The sequence below is a fragment of the Felis catus genome, chromosome C1 (genome assembly GCF_018350175.1).
Source record: "Felis catus isolate Fca126 chromosome C1, F.catus_Fca126_mat1.0, whole genome shotgun sequence".
Lineage (NCBI taxonomy): Eukaryota > Metazoa > Chordata > Mammalia > Carnivora > Felidae > Felis > Felis catus.
In genome coordinates, this window is record NC_058375.1 from 9,617,823 (window position 1) to 9,637,722 (window position 19,900).

The 19,900-nt window shown below is 45.2% G+C and overlaps 1 protein-coding gene and 1 long non-coding RNA gene across 6 annotated transcripts in view; one reads left to right on the forward strand and one right to left on the reverse strand.

Annotated features, from left to right (window-relative positions):
• Positions 1 to 8,744, forward strand: part of PDPN (podoplanin) — a 29,668-nt gene extending 20,924 nt beyond the window's left edge. For 2 of the 3 annotated variants that reach the window (XM_006934300.5, XM_045035119.1), the window contains exons 3-6: positions 328 to 457; positions 5,052 to 5,090; positions 5,646 to 5,757; positions 7,021 to 8,744. In XM_006934300.5, the coding sequence (XP_006934362.1) occupies positions 328 to 457; positions 5,052 to 5,090; positions 5,646 to 5,757; positions 7,021 to 7,027 (288 nt within the window). In that variant the 3' untranslated portion in view covers positions 7,028 to 8,744. The remainder of the gene's footprint in view (positions 1 to 327; positions 458 to 5,051; positions 5,091 to 5,645; positions 5,758 to 7,020) is intronic. The other variant, XM_006934301.4, reaches the window with a different exon arrangement.
• Positions 1 to 19,900, reverse strand: part of LOC109502093 — a 42,688-nt gene that overhangs the window by 7,290 nt on the left and 15,498 nt on the right. For 2 of the 3 annotated variants that reach the window (XR_002160473.2, XR_002160471.2), the window contains exons 2-3: positions 15,354 to 15,515; positions 820 to 920 (exon numbers count right to left, since the gene is read on the reverse strand). This is a non-coding gene — a long non-coding RNA (uncharacterized LOC109502093). Of the gene's footprint in view, positions 1 to 819; positions 921 to 6,220; positions 6,279 to 15,353; positions 15,516 to 19,900 lie in introns of all 3 variants that reach the window. The other variant, XR_002160472.2, reaches the window with a different exon arrangement.

The window sequence follows — 19,900 nt, forward strand, 5'->3', positions numbered from 1 at the left end:
GAGGATACAACATAATATGTGCCAAATAAAGGAAAAATGCCATTTAAGTTCAGGGAGATAAAGAATTAAAGCCTAGTGACCTGGTATTTTCTAAAGAATTAAGACCCTATGGAGTCAACATTTGATATTTATTTGTGGAGTACGTTTGGTTTTATTCCTATCCCCACTCTGTCATTTCTGTTTGTTTTCTTGTTTCCTGTTTAAATTTAAGTCATCATATATTTTATATATTTATGCCACTTTAAATCCTTTTCTGTTATAAGGCTGAATATATATTTTAAAACATTAAATTTTATTTCTCTGTTGTCTCATTTACTTCTCCAATAGGTGCCAACAAATACAGAGAGTATAACAGACTTTCACATAGAGGATGGGCCGACTCAAGAAAGTACAGGCCATGCCAATGAAGAAAGCCAGAGCACCACAACCTTGAATGTGGTGACCAGTCACTCCATAGGTAAGAAAATCAGTCGCCCCAACAGGTATTGATCTTCTTTTGCATAATCAGTGCATTCCAAATATCCATGAACAAATCTAATGATTAGTGGTGCATATATTGGAACATAAGAGTGAATTCTGAACCAAGCCTTATGTGCTAGCTTCAGAATTCTACTTATAGGGTTGCTAAACTGAATCTGATTTATTGGGTTGCTGAACACAGCTCTCCACTTTGAATGACAACTAGTGAAAATGTCCCTAAGGGGCAAGTTAGCTACCAGTGTCATGTTGCTGACTGTTACTTGATACAATTGTACACTAAGAACTTCCCATTGACTCCCAGGAGCAGAAAACCCAAGCAACCTATGTAACCAGACTTACCAGGATTTGGGGCTGTCCTTGTGATTCATAGGTGACACCTGCAGCAATGTGAATGGAGCACTGTCTTGGGTCTTGGCCATTATTATGGGTATAGACCATCACTGAAAAGGAGGAAAAATAATTGCCATTACAACTTAGCAATGGAAAGAAAAAGCCTCCTATTTCTAGAGCTTTTTTAGGAGAAATTCAGTTGTTTGGGATTTTTTTTAATGTTTATTTATCTTTGAGAGAGAGAGAGAGAGAGACAGAGAGAGAGAGAGAGAGACAGAGTGTGAGTGGGGGTGGGTCAGAGAGAGGGGAAGACACAGAATCCAAAGCAGCCTCCAGGCTCTGAGCTGTCAGCACAGAGCCCAATGAGGGGCTTGAATCACGAACTGTGAGGTCATGACCTGAGCCAAAGTTGGACGCTCAACTGACTGAGCCACGCAGGGGCTCCTATTTTAGATTTTTTTTTCTTTATTTCTTTATTTCTTTTGGAGTAGATGGGGGTGGGAGAGGAAAAAAGGATCCTCCAATAATTGCACTGAATGTTTGCTAATTATTTTATCTAGATGAGTGTTTCCATCTTTAAATGAAAGTCAACATAAAGACCTTACCTGAATTAATGGTTCCTCCAATCAGTTGCCCATCTGAACACTTAGAAAATTACTCTTTATTGTTCAGTATACATTTCTAGACCCTATCACCATTCTGTTTTTATTTTTATTATTTTTTTTAGAAGATTGTCACTTTCTTTTTTTTTTTAATTTTTTAACATTTTTTTTATTTTTGAGACAGAGAGAGACAGAGCATGAACGGGGGAGGGTCAGAGAGAGGGAGACACAGAATCTGAAACAGGCTCCAGGCTCTGAGCTGTCAGCACAGAGCCCGACGCGGGGCTCGAACTCATGGACCGCGAGATCATGACCTGAGCTGAAGTCGGCCGCTCAACCGACTGAGCCACCCAGGTGCCCCACCATTCTGTTTTTAAAAACTATAATGCTTCTGAGCATTTTTTTAATTGCTTTATATTTGTGCACAAAATGTCCATAGCAGCATCATTCACAATGGCTAGAACACGAGAGCAACTCAGATGTCCGTCAACATGAATGAATACACAAAATGTGGTATATACATTTAATGAACTAATATTCAGCCTTTAAAAGGAAGAAAATTCTGACACATGCTACAATATGGATGAAGCTTGAGGACATTATGCTAACTGGAACATACCAGTCACCTAAAGACAAACACTGTATGATTCCACTTATATGAGGTACTAGACTGCCTAGAGTCAAATTCATAGAGACAGAAAGTAGGAGGGTGGCTGCCAGGGGCTTGGGGGAAGGAGAGAGTGAGGAGTTGGTTTAATGGCTATGGGGTGTCAGTTTTGTGAGATTGGAAGAGTCCTGGAGATGGATGGCAGTGGTGGTGGCACAAGAGCGAATGTGTTTCATGCCAATGAACTGGCTATTTAAAGATGGTGAGGATAGTTTTATGTTATGCGTATTTTACCATGATAGGAAAGAAACAAGCTATATGAAGTACTTTGGGACTAAAGCCACAAAGTCTCTCTGAGATGCTAAAGAAATGGTTACCATTTATTTATTCTTTTTAACGTTTATTTATTTTTGAGAGAGAGAGAGAGAGAGAGAGAGATTGAGAGAGACAGAGCATGAGTGGGGGAGGAGCAGAGAGAGAGGGAGACACAGAATCTGAAGCAGGCTCCAGGCTCCAAGCTGTCAGCACAGAGCCCGACATGGGGCTTGAACTCACAGCTGTGAAATCATGACCTGAGCTGAAGTAGGACACTCAACCGACTGAGCCACCCAGGGCACCCCAAAAAACGCCTACCATTTAAGCACTAGATAGAACCAAGTAGGGCTATGGGAGGAAAGAATCATCAATATGGTCATTGGAAAACATTTCAAAATTTTGGAGAATCATTTGCGTGTAAATGAGTTGACAGCTAATTACCTGCAGAAAATGGAGCCTTCTTCCTATAATACCAGGATACCTCTCCTATTCCTTTAAAACAAAATTCTCAGTTCTCTGGAAAATACTCATGATTAGTCTCCTGTCCCGTCTCTTGCCCCACCCTGTCACAAAAACTGTGACTTACCGCACATTTCCCCATAACACACCAGCATCCCAGAAATTTTCACATGTGAGTTAAAATATAATTATAAGCACTTGGTTTTTAAGAGCTGATTTTATTAGGGCAGCAGATGTCTTTCCCACGAAACACCCAAGTATGATGACGTTCACATGTATGTATGACACATTCTCATGACTGCAGCCACCGTCACCGGGTGGGAGCTAGGGAGTATAGAACTAATAAGCTTTAATTTGGTAACGAATCTTCCACATGAATTTTTGGTAATATGTTTTCTGGCCAACGGTGTCACAATGGATGAGGATGTGTTGTAAGTCTGGAATCAGCAGCTACCAGTTTAGTTCATGACAAGCGAATGGTTGACTTTTTTTCTACTGGTAGTTGGCAACCAAAGATGACCTTTCAGGAGTGATTCCATGACACCTTTGTTCTGGGCTGGCCTCAGACCCAACAGTCTCACCCCCTTTTTAGGTGGGATAGCACCATCAGCTTGAGCTCCATGTAAATGCTCCACAGCTATGAGTTCAGCTCATGCCAGCCGGCAGAGCTGGATTCAGACACTCTTATCCTGGGACCATCTTGAAAAGGTGCATTTTTTTTTTTTTTTTTTTGGAAGAGAGCCTTGGTACGAAGACTTCTTTCAAATTCAAGCATTAGGAAAAGTTAAGCATCTTGCAGATGGTGCTTTCCCCTTTGATTAGAAAAGCTCTTGGATATCTGCGGTATTTGCAGGTTGTGAACTACAGTCCTAGGGAGGCACCTAATTGATCCACGTCTCTCTATTGTTTCATTAAATCAAAGCCTCTTGACTTTCTCTCCATCTGCAAACTAGGTAAATCACCACCACCCAGAGGAGTTAAGGACTTAGTGTGCAAGCAGGGTGATGGGAAAAATAAAACCCAAAGCGTATATTTTTAAATAGACATTGTGTAAAATTATCTGAAAGAAACTCGCAGCTTTATTACTTACTTACTCTAAGTTAATAACTCAAACCCATGTGATAGCTTAATGAGAATATTCACATTGTAACTATGGGACTAGGTTTGGCTACAGAGAGAAATCCTAAAATAACAGAGGCTAAACACAAAGGGTATATTCCCTCATTAAAAAAAAAAGAAAATTTAATGCTTATTTTTGAGAGACACAGACAGAGCGTGAGCAGGGGAGGGGCAGAAAAAAAGGGGAGACACAGATTCTGAAGCAGGCTCCAGGCTCTGAGCTGTCAGTACAGAGCCCAACGTGGGGTTTGAACTCATGAACTACAAGATCATGACCTAAGCCAAAAGTCAGGTGCTTAACTGACTGAGCCACCCAGGTGCCCCAAGGTATATTCCCTCATTAAACTTAGCTGGGCATATTGCTGCCCTGTAAGATGTGGGTTTTGCTACTAAAGTAAAGAAAAAGCAGGGAACTGATACGTAAGACAAATCACTGTCTGGGCCCATCTTCCAGAACTAGAGTATATTGTTCTAAAACAAAATCTTTCAAAATCAAACTCATCACTGTGAATGAATTTTCTACGGCCTTGACATTGGACCATAGAATCAACAGCCTTGGCTTCTTGTGTCATTCAAACCTCTGAAACTTTGTGACCATTTATGTAAGATTTCTGTGGGTCAATTTCCTTGACTCTGTTCTCAAAAGTGGGTGAGAAAAAAGATACACCAAAGTGCTATGGGCCCATAGGTGTGAAGAAGCATTCATAAATTCAATAATAATACTTTTTTTTTTAATTTTTTTCAACGTTTATTTATTTTGGGGACAGAGAGAGACAGAGCATGAACGGGGGAGGGGCAGAGAGAATGGGAGACACAGAATCGGAAGCAGGCTCCAGGCTCTGAGCCATCAGCCCAGAGCCTGACGTGGGGCTCGAACTCACGGACCGCGAGATCGTGACCTGGCTGAAGTCGGACGCTGAACCGACTGCGCCACCCAGGCGCCCCAATAATAATACTTTTGAAGATAGGATCATGTCAGAGCTTGCTTAAAAATCCTCTGATCCAATTTATTTAAGAAATTATCCTCTTTGCTTGTGCCTTGCTGCCTTCCACTTAGAGTAAATTTATCTTTTGCCAGTTGTTAAATTATAGTTATTAAATCCTAATAATTCTGTATCATTACATCTCTTTCTTTCCAGAGAAAATAGGTGAAGACACAGAGACAACAGTTGAGAAAGGTAAGCTAGATTTTGTTATCAAAATATTTTTGTGGGAGCTTAAAAAAAAAGTTTCTTTGAAGCTAATCTTTTGATGAATGACATTCTTTCCTGGATTGTAGTCAACAAGAGTGCAATACAGAACCTTCTGAGAACAGGTTTCAAACCTCTTTTAAGAGAGAAAAGAAAATTACCTGAATCTGAAAATAAACCGCAAATGAGTCTACTCACTTAATGACAGCTATGGAGAACGGTGTCATATAATTTATCGTTACTAAGAATAAAAGTAGGGGCTAATTTAATAGCAGCAGACAAACACTACCTAATAATAAACAGCGAAGCCACCCAGTATGAGTGATATGCTTGATAGATCCTGAGACCCAGGAATCTTGCCACTCATAAGATGGGATTAGAGTAGCCCAAGGTTTCATCTCTTCTAAGTCAACTCCTACTGGATAAGGAGAAGCAAATTAGAACATTATTTGCTGTCTTTAGTGGGACAGTGGTATTGTTTATAAATGACACAGGTGTATCATTTATCTGGGGTTCATGCTTTTTTTTTTCCTCCTCAATCAGATGGCCTGGCGACAGTGACCCTGGTTGGAATCATAGTTGGAGTCTTACTAGCCATTGGATTCATTGGTGGGATCATCATTTTGGTTGCTCGAAAAATGTCAGGAAGGTACTCGTAAGTAAAGAAATTACACCCATGTGGTAGATAAATGAGAGTGGTCATATCTAGATCCCCAACCTCGAGCCAATAGAAACCTCTAGAAATCAGGTTCATTGGTGCCTGGCTGCTTCAGTCAGAGGAACAAGCAACTGCTGATCTCATAATCTTGAGTTTGAGCCCCGCATTGGGCATAGAGTTTACTTTAAAAGCAAAGAGTCGGGGCGCCTGGGTGGCGCAGTCGGTTAAGCGTCCGACTTCAGCCAGGTCACGATCTGGCGGTCTGTGAGTTCGAGCCCCGCGTCAGGCTCTGGGCTGATGGCTCAGAGCCTGGAGCCTGTTTCCGATTCTGTCTCCCTCTCTCTCTGCCCCTCCCCGTTCATGCTCTGTCTCTCTCTGTCCCAAAAATAAAATAAACGTTGAAAAAAAAATTAAAAAAAAAAAAAATAAAAGCAAAGAGTCCTTTTCAGAAGCCCCTTACCTCTGTGAGGGCTATATCTGAAGTTTCCCCGGGAGAAACAGGTAACTGCTTGGCCCTTCTAAGTTTTGGGGAGAAAAAAGAGAGAGAGAGAGAGAGAGAGAGAGGGAGAGTTAGAGCCAGAGATGGCTTTTATTTGACTCCTATTGATCTCTAACCAAATTTGGCTTCTTGTCCTAATTTTTCAACTAACTGAACTTGAAAGAAAACCCAAACCAAGTTTCACCTTGATACCTAATCTCCCCACTCCCAGGCATCAGAGGGAGTTGGGTGGTTTCCAGAAGAGCATTCATTGCAGAGATAGGTCACCGTTCTGATGAGAATTCTTCTGGTAGTGAGGTCTCCTCCCTCCACTTCTGCCCTGCACACACCCACACACATGGTAGTGAACTCCTAGAATTGACCATTGAGGAGGGGAAGGAGTGCTTTCTGTCTCTGAAAATTCCATAAGAACTCAGAAGATTCAAACTCATAACCAGAGGAAGTCTTTTTCTTATTTCTGTTAGGGAGATGTTATATAATGGGGTGGAGGGTGGCAGAGAGGGCAAATGTTCTACAACTGGGGGCTGAGGGACACAGCCCACAATAGCATCACAGATTTATGTGCTTGGAAATGCCTGGAAGTCTGCCCCTGGCCGTGTGAGGACCAAGCATGCAGGAGGAATGAGCAGAGAGAGGAGAAGAGGTCCAGGTTCCAGAACTGCAAGTCTTAGACAAGAGGACAATAGAACCATGACTCATGGGATTACTATTCACGGCGCCAGTAAAAGAAGTGACAGCCACCTTTCTCTTTGTTTTCACAGGCCCTAAAGAGCTGAAAAATTGTGCCCTTCTGCCAACATGTTTAGAAGAGAGTTTCCGACTTCCCCATCCTGGGGCACGTGGAAGAAGATGACCCATGGAAATGCTTGGCGACCCCACTCCAAATCCATGGTGATCCCTCCGCTTACCCAAAGTAACTCAAGGAAAGACAATGCAAACGACTTGCTCCTCTAGGCATTTGCCTTTTGAAAAATTTTTTAAATATAAATTTCATACCAGATGATTTAAAAGACAGAGTGCATAAAAAATGGAGCAAAACGGTGTAAACTGATTTGTAACTAAGATGATATAGTTTAATCGATGTTAGAAACTGTAATCAGGTCTTCATTCCGACCATGCTCTGTTATTGTTAAAAGGCAAACAAGTCTGGAAATATTCATACCAATGGAGCCCTTGGGTTCAAGTGCTACATTCGTAAATGGCGAAAGCGTTTTGCAATTTCTGATCAGTTGAAACACACACATTCCAAGGTAGTCTGGCCCGTTTTCAAATTTCATGTGAATCATCAAGTAGAAATCTAACCTAGTATAACATGAAATGAGCGACTGCCTTTCACTGGCCCGGGTAAGTCATTTCAAAGACACCCATTTTAGATTATAAACAGGAAGTCTATGGTTTGGAGAAGGGACTGTGTTTCTCACAATAAGGTCATCAGGCAGGCTCTAGGCTTGCTTATTGCCTTCTCCAGTGATGACTTGGTGACTCAAAGGTTTGCTCCTACCTGCTGCTTCCTCTTCCCTCGGATGAGGGCCCAGGAGCCGAGGACTCTTGGGGCAGTCTTTTTTCTTTCCATGACATAAGTCCTCCGGTTTGGGAATAGGGAAGTCCGAGCCCTGGATGCCAAGGAGGCTGCTGGAGGCCCGATGGTGCCTGAGGCTCAAGTGTTCCAGAAACCAAGAAGCAGAGGGAAACCCTGTGCGTTCCTCTGGCCTGAGAAACAGAACCTGCCAATTTTCTAACCTTTACTTCCTGCCTCAGAGAACTGATGTGGACACGAGAAGAATCCTGTACGATAGTAATTTTAAGGAAGCAGGTGGATGTAAGGGCTTGATGTAAAAATAAGTGAGATTCCCAGTCTTCACGACACATACCACACCCTTCCGTGGGGTCATCGTTGAAAAGATCATTAAAGTAAAGGAACCCAAGCTGCCATCTGGTGTAGGCACCATCCAGCTCAGTCCATTTCTTCCCGTAGGTCAGGTGACCTCTTTTTCCCAAACGCAGAGTTTTTATACTGACCAGATGGTCTGTCACGATTGTGGTTGTGTAAGGCTGATAGCCTCTCAACTTGTACGAAAAAGTAAACTAAAAAAGCACAGCCCATTTCCCTCTTTCTTGCAGTAACGTGGGGATGTTATATTAAACAGCTTGCTCTTCTGTTACCAAGTCCGGCTGGTCCACCAACCCAGGGTCTATATTTGAACATCCGCTAATTCAGAGAAGAGGCTTTTGAAGAGCTTTGTGAGCTTAAGGATCCCTCTCTTTCTTTCGCTCAGATTCCTGAACAGGAATTGAGGACAAAGTCCGTTTTGTCTTTCCTGCCCTTTTCTTTTTTTCTGTCACTGTGAACCATAACCGTCCGCCCCAAGTCACACACTGGACCCGCCGCCTGCTGGGACAGGACTGTGGGTTTCTTGGTCACATCTGTGTTGGTGCTCAACGCAGTATAGACATGTTTTAAAATAAAACAGATGATTGCGTGTAATAATGAGTCAGGCCTTTGATTGGAAAGATCATGTCTGGGTCACACTTCAGAACACCTCCAGATGAGACTATAAGTTATGGAAACATATGCCTCTTTTCTTCATTGGGGGTGAATTTTAAGTGGTCACGGGAAATGCATCCACTGGAAACAAACACAAACACACCTTTCACGTAGGGCTCTGTCAAAGTAGAGAGGTTAAGGTCAAGGTGAGGAATGGGATGAGACAAGTGGCACCTTGGGACTTCTTTTGCCCTCTGGTCACAAAAGAGTTAACAAGGTCTTGTCTAGCTCCTGATTTCTCGGCACTGGACGGCGCTGGACGAGAGCCAGGTGAGGGAACAGTTACCCTCTGTACCTGCCAGTCCTCCCTGGGAACCCGGCCTCAGGTGTGTGGGGCTTGGCTACACAGGAAGAGGCAGGGAGCCCTGTGAGGGTGTTCCCACCGCCTGTGGGCCCCGGGGCAGACTGTCACTCCGGAATTCCTGTCCTTGGGACATCTCCCTGCTTTGTGGTCCTCCGCTGCAAATGTTCCACCCGCTCTGGAGACCGCAGTGGCCAGGCGCCCCGCCTCTGTCGCTCTGTCCCTCTCTGGCGGTTGATCTGTTTCCCATGCGCACCTACACTGCTCAGTGTGGACTCCAGGGCCACACCTGGGGCCTTCTCCCTGCCCAACCTATCCCCGCTCCTAAAGGTTGGAAGTTGGAGCACGAGAGCCCTTAGTACCATGCCTTCCTTGCAGCGCTCTGTTTTTGTTAAATCGGGATCGTTGGATGGGGCAGACATCAGGAATTCTGGGTGCCTGTTTCCTAACCGACGAAGCATAGTGGAAGGGACCAGAATTTGAGTCCCGTTCTCTAGTTTACAACAGGAATCCCTCAGGTGAGTCATTTAACCTCTTTGGGCTGCAGTTTCTTTGTAAGAAAGTCCATGAGACGGTGAAGAAAAAAAAGCATCCCTTTTCTAACAGGAAACGAGCCACGTCCACGTGGCCTCAGAGACCGAGCGCAGAGGTCTCAGCTACACCACGTGTGCAGTTACGTCGCCTTACACGCTCCCCGCACAAGAGGACTGCGCCCTAATGGAGCCACCAAGGGGTGCTGGAAGTTCAAGGAAATGACGGCATCCATTCTCCCGTCAGAGGCACCTGGGAGCCAGCGTGCTTAAGTTAACTACACCAGATCAGAGCCTTGTTTTAACCCCTGCCACACACGGACACACACCTTTTTTTTTTTTTTTTTTTTTTTTTTTGTCAACCTGAAAGAGCCAGTTGAAAACCAACACATAATTCTGCCTCCTGCCCCACCTTTCATGAACCGGGAAAGAGCAAGTAACTGAACCCCTCGCTGTATCCATCTTTTCTTAGTATTCAGGGCATGGGGCGGCTTGGGACAAATGCTTCGATGGGCAATAATGTGTATTCTGACATGAAACCTTTCTCGACTAATCAAAAGTCCAGTGAAAGTGGGAGAGGCAGGTCCCCGAGACCCGGCTGGGTGTGGCCACATGCTTGGAATACTCAGTCGTGCACTTGCGTGTTGGAGAGCTTGCCTTGCCTAAAAGACTACACTTCTCTGTGCTCTACCTGAGGCTTAACATTGTGTTAGGATGTGTCATAGAGCCTGGGTTCTTAAATTCAGTAAATATAAATTATGTAACCACCATTCATGGGAAATACTGCAGAATAAATTTAAAATCTTGGAGTCAAAGCATGAAGATTGACCCACTGCTGTGAAGAATGTGGGTTGTTTTGTTTTGTTTTGTTTTTAGTCCGGAGCATCCAAGGTACACGTATCTGCCTCGTACAGGCTAAGGGCCAGCCTGGATTCCCCCAAATGATTCCTCGTCATTTCTGCTCTCTCCGGCGGCCATTTTATCAGACACTGAGGCAAAGCACTGTGTTCTACCTCTGCGTCCAAGGGCTCCCCGCCAGAATCATATGCAGTCCTGAGACCTCATTTCTCCCATTTTTTCCTTTCCTGCTCCCTTCTCTCTTACCGCCTCTACCTTCCCACTGATGCAAATCTTTCGGGGGAAAAAGTCACATGCCAGCCACAGGGAGCTGTTTCTGAAATGACGGCTGCCCTCTGGAAGCCACTGAAGACATCATCTGAAATATGTGCTTGGACAACTAACACTACTTAGAGCGTCCCGTGTGTGACCTCAGGAGGGATAAGAATGTTCCAACTAAAGGGACCCGTGGAAGCTTCCTTTTGCTTCTGACGTCCACCCTGTAGATGAGGCTGGAGCTGTGGATGGCACAGGGCCACTTGGAAAGGGAGTGTTTGGTGTCAACGAGGTCTTTGGGGGTTCTGGAAAGAGAGAGATTCTCTTGTGGGATGAATAATCCATTCATTCATTCATTCATTCATTCATTCAACAAACATTTGTTCTCAGGTCCTCTTCTAGGTCCTGGGGATACACAGTGACCGAAACTGACAAAAATCCCTGCCCACGTGAGCTTACAGTCTAGCATGGGAGACAGACTGCACCCCAAATAAGTCATAGAGTATGTAGAAGCTTCGCAGGCAGTAGAGACAGTGGAGAGAAACAGGGGAAGGGAGAAGCAGTGCAAGGTGGAGGACTGAAGCGTGGAATTGGGGGTGGGGAAGGCCTCGCCAAGGTTTGGAAAGGTTCTTGAAGAGGCTAAGGAGTGAGCCAGAGAGACATCGGGATGAAAAGCCTTCCCATCAGGGGAACATCAGAGGCCTGAGATAGGAGCACGTCTGCCCATCTGGTGTTTGGGGAAGGCAGGGAAGCTCAGGAGGCTGGAACAGTATGGATTCTGGGGAGAAAAGTAGGCAATGAAGCGAGAGAGGTTGGGGATGCTCTTAATGGGGAGCCATTGGAAGGCTTTGAGCAGAGCTGCGCCGTTTCAAAAAAAAAACATCTGACATTTTTAAATAAATCACTCTCGGGGCACCTGGGTGGCTCAGTTGATTAAACGTCTGACCCTTGATTTCAGCTCAGGCCATGATCTCGCAGTTCACGAGTTCGAGCCCTACATTGGGCTCCAAGCTGTCAGCATGGAGCCTGCTTGGGATTCTCTCTCTCTCTCTCTCTCTCTCTCTCTCTCTCTCTCTCTCTCCCCCTGTTCCTCCCCACCCCCTTAAAATAAATAAATAAAACTTTAAACAAATCACTCTCACTCTTGGTTGGGAACTGGTCAATTAAAAAGCCAGTCTGGTAGAGGTACCTGACTGGCTCAGCTGGTAGAGCATGTGACACTTGATCTCAGGGTTGTGGGTTCAAGCCTCATGTTGGGTATGGAGATTAGTTAATAATATAATCTTAAAAAAAAAAAAAAAGCCAGTGTGATAATCCAGGCTCAAGATGCTGGTGGCTCAGACCAGATGGCTGTAGTGGAGGTGGCATAAGGTGGTCTTGTTCTGACTGTATTTTGAATAAAGTCAACAGAACTATCTGATGGGTTGGGCGTGGGATATGGAAAATAAAAAACAAAAAAACAGAATCAAAATGACTCTAAGGACTTTGCCCTGAGCAACTAGAAAGTGGAGTTACTATCAGGTCACTGGGGAAGGCTGTGGGTGTTTCGGGTTTGAGAAAGAGCAGGAATTCTGTGTTGAACATCTAGAATTCCCTCCCATCCTTCCTACCATCACCAGCCAACGCCATGCTGCTTCCTGGCCTTTGCGGATCTAGAACTTCCAGAACTTCCACAATCTCCCAGCTTAAATCACAAATGGGCCAGTGGTGCCCCCGAGGCACGTGCACCCTGACAGAGCAACAGCCTCCCTCAACTTTGGTTTCTGCCACCACTGGACCGATTCACTGCATTTCTAAGACTTCTGATGCCCGAGGGAATCTGCTTTGCTTGGCTATTACCCATCGTCTTTGTTGGTCAGAACTCCCTGTGCCAGGCCACATGGGTCACCGACCACTGTAGGTAACTTCACCCCCACCCCTCGTCATTGCCCATTCCTTGTTGGCAGGGGTTGGTTCTGGAGGGAAGAGCATGAATAAACCATCTGTCTCTGAGCCTTACTATTTTTACACACACACACACACACACACACACACACACACACACATATACAACCGCCTAGAAAATAATACCTACATCATAGAGTTGTTATCAGCCTTAAAATAAATAATGAATGTTTACTGCCTGTTTGAAAACACAGTAACTGCTCAGTCATTAGCAGCAATTATTCCAACGACCACTTCTTGCTTCAATTATGATAGCCTCAATTACTCTCACTACATCCCTGTGAAGTAGGCAAGAGAGTTAACCCCACTTTAGGGATGAAGACATTGGGGTTCAAACGGTTACCTAAAATTACAGATTTACAATGTGCCTGAAGCATAACCAGGGTGCAGGCATCTCTATTCATCCTCTGGACCTCCTTTATTTGGTCCACGTGTCATTTCTGTTTTTTTTAAGTAACTTCTCCGCCCAACGTGGAGCTTGAACTCGTGACCTGGAGATCAAAAGTCGCACACTCTACCTACTAAGCCAGCCAGGAGCCCCCACAAGTCTTCTTGTAAAATCACTTGTTTCCTGGGGCACCTAGATGGTTCGGTTGGTTGAGCATCTGACTTCGGCTCAGGTCATGATCTCACGGTCCGTGAGTTCAAGCCCCATGTCGGGCTCTGTGCGAACAGCTCCAAGCCTGGAACTGCTTCGGGTTCTGTGTCTCCCTCTCTCTGTCCCTTCCCTGCTTGAGCTCTGTCTCTCAAAAGTAAATATTGGAAAAAAAAATTTTTTTTAATCACTTGTTTCCCTATCAGCTCAACAGTAGTGCATTTTGAAGATACAGTTTCTTCAGCCAGTGGAAAATGGGGAACTTATTTTTTTAATTACGAAATATTTTAAACATACGGGGGAAAGAAAGCCCCACATGCCCAAATTCCATTCTAGCAAACCCAAATGTATTCTCATGTTTTCTACATACTTTTTTTTTGAGAAAGAAACCCCCCTACCCCCAGCACATACTGTCCCTTGGGTACTCTCCTGACATCAGTTCCTTCCTCTTATCCTTCCCAGAGGGACTATTCTCCTGAATTGCATACCTTTCATTGGAAAACATGTATATTTCTCTACCACTCTTCTTATTGTATATGTAGGCACCCATAACCAACATGTAGCTTTGTTGTACATGTTTTCAACTTTTAACTGCTCCGAATCCTTCTCTGTAACTTGCTCTCCCCCCCACCCTCCCGCGCCCTCCACTGGGAGATTCTTCCTCACTGAGCGTGGAGCTCCAGTATATCTCTGTAGCTGGTATGGAGCACTAGACCATGACCAGACCATTATTTACTTAACTCTTTTCCTGCAGATGGATATTTAGGATGTTTCTAAATTTTTGAATTACAAATCATGCTGCGACCAATGGGGTCATAATAAAAGAATGTACGTGTTTCTAGAGATGAGGATTTTGTCCCCTAGGAAAAATAAAAGTAAACATGAACGAATTCTTTGGATATTTAATTATCCAGCTTTGATTAGGAATTGGTTGACATCTTCCTCATAAGTGTGATGCTCCCAGGAAGAAGGTCTAAATTAATTGGATTTAAATGGCTAATACCTTCACAAGGATCTTTCGTTCCTATCCATCTGTCCTCTTTCAGATGACCTCCTGATCTTATTTTCTATATGAAAACATTTTGATAAAATACATTTATTGTGTCTTTTCAAAATGATAGAAATGTCTCATTTACCTTCCATGAGAACATGTTGGGAGCTAGTCAATTATTTCTAATAAAAATAGAACTGAGTGAATTTAAAAGTCAGTGTATTTTTTTAAGTATAAGGTGATGTGTTAGATGCTGGAAGGGATTTTCTAATATGTAGAAGACAAGGAATTTAAAGATGTGAAGTTGGCTCCTGAGAAAATTCCTCTGGTGATCCAGAGTCCAAAATCTTTCTGGGGAAGTTGTCAAAAATCACAAGATTTCATGATAGTCACCTTCTCTGAAATGAAAACGAATTTCTAGATGCACAAAATTAAATTGAGCATTTCCTCTTTTAAGTAGGAAATAAGGAGTAAGCTTGGAATCGACTGGGAATCCCTCCACAATCGTTTTATCAGTATCGCCTTCAGAAACGGGAGCCAGCTCCAACTCTAATGGGTTGAACTGAGGCCCGCAAAAGAGGAAGTCCAGGTCCTTACCCCCAGTCCCTGTGAAGGTGAGCTTATGTGGAAAAAGGGTCTTTACAGATGTGAGTTAAGGACCTCAAGACAAGATCATCCTGGATTAATGGGACTCTAAATCCCATAACGAGTGTTCTTGTAAAAAGAGAAGAAGAGCGACATGGGGGTGGGGGGGGGTGGGGAAGGCCATATGAAGACACAGGCAGGTCGGAGTGATGTAGCCACAAGCCAAGGAACCCTTGGAAACCACAGGAAGCTGAAGAAGCTGGAAGGTTCCCCTAGAGCCTTCAGAGGGAGGTATGCCTGCCAACACCTTGGTTTCAGATTTGTTGTCTCCAGAACTATGAAAAATAAATTTCTGTTGTTTTAAGCCACCCAGTTTGAGGTAATTTGTTACAGCCTCCCTAGGAAATTAACACACCCCATGAGTAGCCCATCTGGGAAGGCAGCTCCCCATGGCCCATCCAGCCCATCCCAGATGGAAAGCGACACTGACCTCATCCACTCTTGACCTGGAGCCATTCCCTGGATTCTTCTAAACAATGGGTTGGCAGCTACCATGCTTCCTTTGTGACAGACAGATGTCCCCAGACCTTCCGATACTGTCATTCCAATTTTTCACTCATGTTGGAGGAATCCATGGTGACAGAAATGTGTCCTGGAACAATAGGCAAAGCCAACACTTGCATGATGAGCGGTATAGAAAGGCAGACCCAGCTGCACTCATTTCTCCACCCTTTGTAGTGAGTCACCCTAAAACGCCTTCCTCACTCAACACTCGCTCTGCGTGATCAGAAACGCTTTAATGAAAATAAAATACCGACGTCGACTGAGCATTCAACAAATATTCACGGAGCACTTTTCTGTGAGTCAGGCGCTGCCATAGATGTTAACAGTGAGAAGAATTATTCTAATAACTCATAAAGCGTGCCAATGAAAATATCTCTTTGGGTCTGTGGCTAAAGGAAACAACTATTTGGGGTCTGAGGCACACTCTTCATTCACAGATCTCCAACGGGATTAGAGTTCAATGGCCATGGCGTCAGATGGCGGTCAGACACCCAAACACAGAGCAACACAACTTCAAAGATGGTTGTGGCAACATTAGGAACTTCTTTGGTGTCTTCCCACCTCCCCTGTTGTTCGGTCCTCTCCCCCATGCTCCTGTATACTCCACGGCGATGGATGAGCTTGCCCTCAGCAGGCTGCCAACTGAGCCACCCAGAAGGGGAGAGAACCATGGGGTAGAAGGAACACGGAGTCTAATGCTGGAGTGTCTGGCTCGAAGTTCATGTAATAGCACATTACTTGTCTCTTTCCTCGCCTGCAAAAATAGAAATAATAACACGGTCCACAGTCTTGTTTGCACCTGGAACAAATCCATAGTGCAAGTGGAAGTGTTTTCTAAATACAAAGCAGTAGGGATACCTGGCTGGCCCCATCGGTGGAGCACGCGACTCTTGGTCTCGGGGCTGTGGGTTGGAGTCCCACGTCATGTGTAGAGATTACTTGAAAATAAAATCTTAAAAGAACAACACAACAGCAATAGGAGTTGCTGTTTATTTGGCAACCATCACGTCCTAGAACATGCTAGAGTCTCTACATGCATTGCAACAACCCTCAGATGTGGGTATTGCTATTGCCCTTTTTTTTTAGGTGAGAAAGCCAAACGTTGGAGTGGCGGAATTACCCAAGGCCACACAATAGTAGGTGAAGGAGGGGCGCCTGGGTGGCTCAGTCAGTTAAGCATCAAGAGTCTGACTCTTGATGTAGGCTCAGGTCATGATCTTGTGATTCGTGAGTTCCAGCCCCACATGATTCTCTGTGCTGATGGTGCTGAGCCTGCTTGGGATTCTCACTCTTTCTGCCTCTCTCTGCCCCTCCCCTGCTCACTGTCTCTCTCAAAATAACAGTGAAAAAATAGGAGGTGAAGGACCTCCGTCCCAAACCTCTAGCTCTCACTGTGTCACTGATCCCCCGATATAAGACATTGTTCCTACACAGGCTCACTCAGATGAGTGCTTTTGTCTCACCTAGAGAAATAAATTGAAAAGTCTAAGAAACAAGGTATTCAACTCCCCCTCTCTTCTGGAAAACTTTATCTAGCAGCCTAGATTATCAATTCGGTTTGTTTGCCTTGTAGCGTGGTCTCTGACCTTCTTGAAGGGACTAAGGGCATTGGGTATAGAACCTGTACCTGGGTGTAGTGGGTTCAGTGGTTGTGCCCAAAAAGATAGGTCCACATCCAAGTTCCTAGAACCTGTGAATGGGACGTAATTTGGAAAAAGGGTCTTTGCAAATGTAGTTAATTTAAGGATGTTTAGATGAGATCATCCTGGATTACCCAGTGGGCCCTAAACCCAATGTGTCCTGATAAGACACAGAAAAAGAGAAGTCACAGGGAGAAGAGGAGGCGGGGTGACCCCAGAGGCAGAGGCTGGAGTAACGCACCATAAGCCAAGAAATGCCAGCAGCCGCCAGACGCTGGTGGAGTCAAAGAACAGAGTCTCCCCTGGAGAATCCGGAGGTAGTGTAGTCTTGCAACACCGTGGCTTTGGACCTCTGGCCTCCAGAACCGGGAGGGAATATGTTTCTGTTGTTTGGAGCCACCGTGCTTGTGACACCTTGTTATGGCAGCCACGGGAAACCACCACACTAAACAAATGGCCTTTCGCCCCCTGTGCTGGGTGTACCTGCCCTTCCCATGTGAGCATAAAACCGGTGGGGGGAAAGATCCATTTCCTTTTTTTTTCTTTTTTTCTTTTTTTAAATGTTTATTTGTTTTTGAGAGAGACGGGGGGAGGGGCAGAGAGAGAAGGAGACACAGAATCCGAAGCAGGCTCCAGGCTCTGAGCTGTCAGCACAGAGCCTGATGCAGGACTCGAACCCACAAGCTGTGAGATCATGACCTGAGCTGAAGTCAGATGCTTAACCAACTGAGCCATCCAGGAGCCCCGAAAAGATCCATTTTTGCATGGCCCCCCACACCATCCCCTCTGGGGCCCTCAAGGCTCTGACAGAAGCCTGCTGCCTCTCTTCCCCCGTGCCCCACACATAGAGCATATGGCTATTTACGGGGGAAAGCTCTGCTCACTGGTGTCAGGCTGTCCCCAGTGGCCAAGCCCTGAAATCAGCTCCTCAGCTAATCCCGGGTCATCGACCTGTGGGTTATGAAGGGTTGCCATGGTGAGCACAAGATGGGGAGCACACAGCCTGGGGGGTCACCCAGGGGAGTTGCCAGCAGCAACAAGGGTCTGAGTCACAGATTTGTGCTGTACTCCAGTCGCGGCCCAAGCCCACTCAGTAAATAAACCCCACATCGCGCCGCGCCAGCTACGTGTCTCTCCGTCTGCATCTGTGGGTCTAGGCATCGGACCAAACCCACAGACCCTCTGGTAACAAACAGTTGGGTCGAAGTACAAAGATCTCCATTCAACCTCCTTGCTTGTTAATCTCTCCATGCTGAGGAGCACAACACTTAGAACCCTGTGCAAATCAAATCTGAGGGCATTTTAATCGGCTGGGTTCCTTCTATTTCATACGTTTTCTGGTATACGCATTCATAATCGGAGGGTGGGTTTCCTTGGCAGGGCAACTCGTTTTTATCCAAAGCCATCTTTGGGGCACCTGGCTGGCTCAGTTGATGGGGCTTGTGACTCTTAGTCTTAGGGTTATAAGTTTGAGTCTCATGTTGGGTGTAGAGGTTACTTGAAGAAAATAAAATCTAGGGGCGCCTGGGTGGCTCAGTCGGTTGAGCGTCAGACTCTTGATATTGGCTCAGGTCATGATCTTGAGGTTTGTGAGATTGAGCCCCCTGTGGTGCTCTGTGCTGTCAGTTCAGAGCCTGCTTGGTATTCTCTCTCTCTCCCTCTCTCTCTGCGCCTCCCCTGCTAATGCTCTCTCTCTCTCAAAATAAATAAACATTTACAATTTTTGAAAAAAAAAATCTAAGAAAAAAAAAAGCTATCTGCACAGGGAAAGCCAATTGTGTGACAAGTTTCCTGACGGGCTTAGTAGGGGCCACAGGAGATGAAATTTCTCTTCCACAAGTACGTGTTCACACCCATCACACTCCCAAGCACTGGACAAGCACCAACAACCCCGGGGGCGTGACCAAGCCCTGGGCCTCCCGCGTCTTTCCCTAGCATCTGTCTCCAAGTCCGACCCCACACCCCCTTACCCACCTCGCTGGTTCACCCTGCCGGCCTCAATCCCAGAGGGATAATAATAATAGTAAACACACACACAACCCTCGTCATATGCTGCACATCATTCTATGAGCTTTACATATGCTCACGACAACCCAGGAAGTGCACACGATTATTATTTATTATTCCTGTTTCACAGCAGGGAAACTGAGGCATGGTCAGGGCAAAAGGCCCAAAGGCACTCCACGCTAAGTGGCAAAGCTGAGACCTGAGGTCTTAGCCTCTGGCTCTATTGCCTCTCAGTGCCCCCTCCCCCCAGTCCGCAGACCAGGCCTCTGCTTACAGATCAGTGTGTGCCCTGAGTTACCAATGCCACAGCTCCTCCAGAAATAACACCGTGAGAAGTCTGGAGAAGCAGTCTGTGGCCGGGTGGCCTTGCTCTGGGTTTGAGCTTTGGAAGAACTTCAGTACATCAATCATTATTCCAAAGAGGCTCCTTTAGAATAAAAGTGTCTCCAGCTTTGCATTGAGCCCTGAGAACCCAAACAAATATTTGCGTGTATTAGCTTTCCTAAATCAGTCAGCTGACTTCTAGTACAACCTATGATTGATGCTAATTTTTCTTCACAGTAAACACAGTTTTCTTGCCTCTGAATGTGCCTTCAGGAAGTGGAAACTTGACCATTGCTTCAACTGAACGGATGCTCTGGAAAATTACAACCTTTCATGCTGTTGTGGGAAGAGTCAACAGCTATAGATTTGCATGCCGAGGCAATGACATTAAGAAAATCAATTAGAATTGTATTAAAAGGACTTAGATATGGCCAGCAATTGTAAAAGCACCAAGCCCAGCTGTCCGGAGAAGGCAGAGGAGGTACACAGAGGCTACATTATA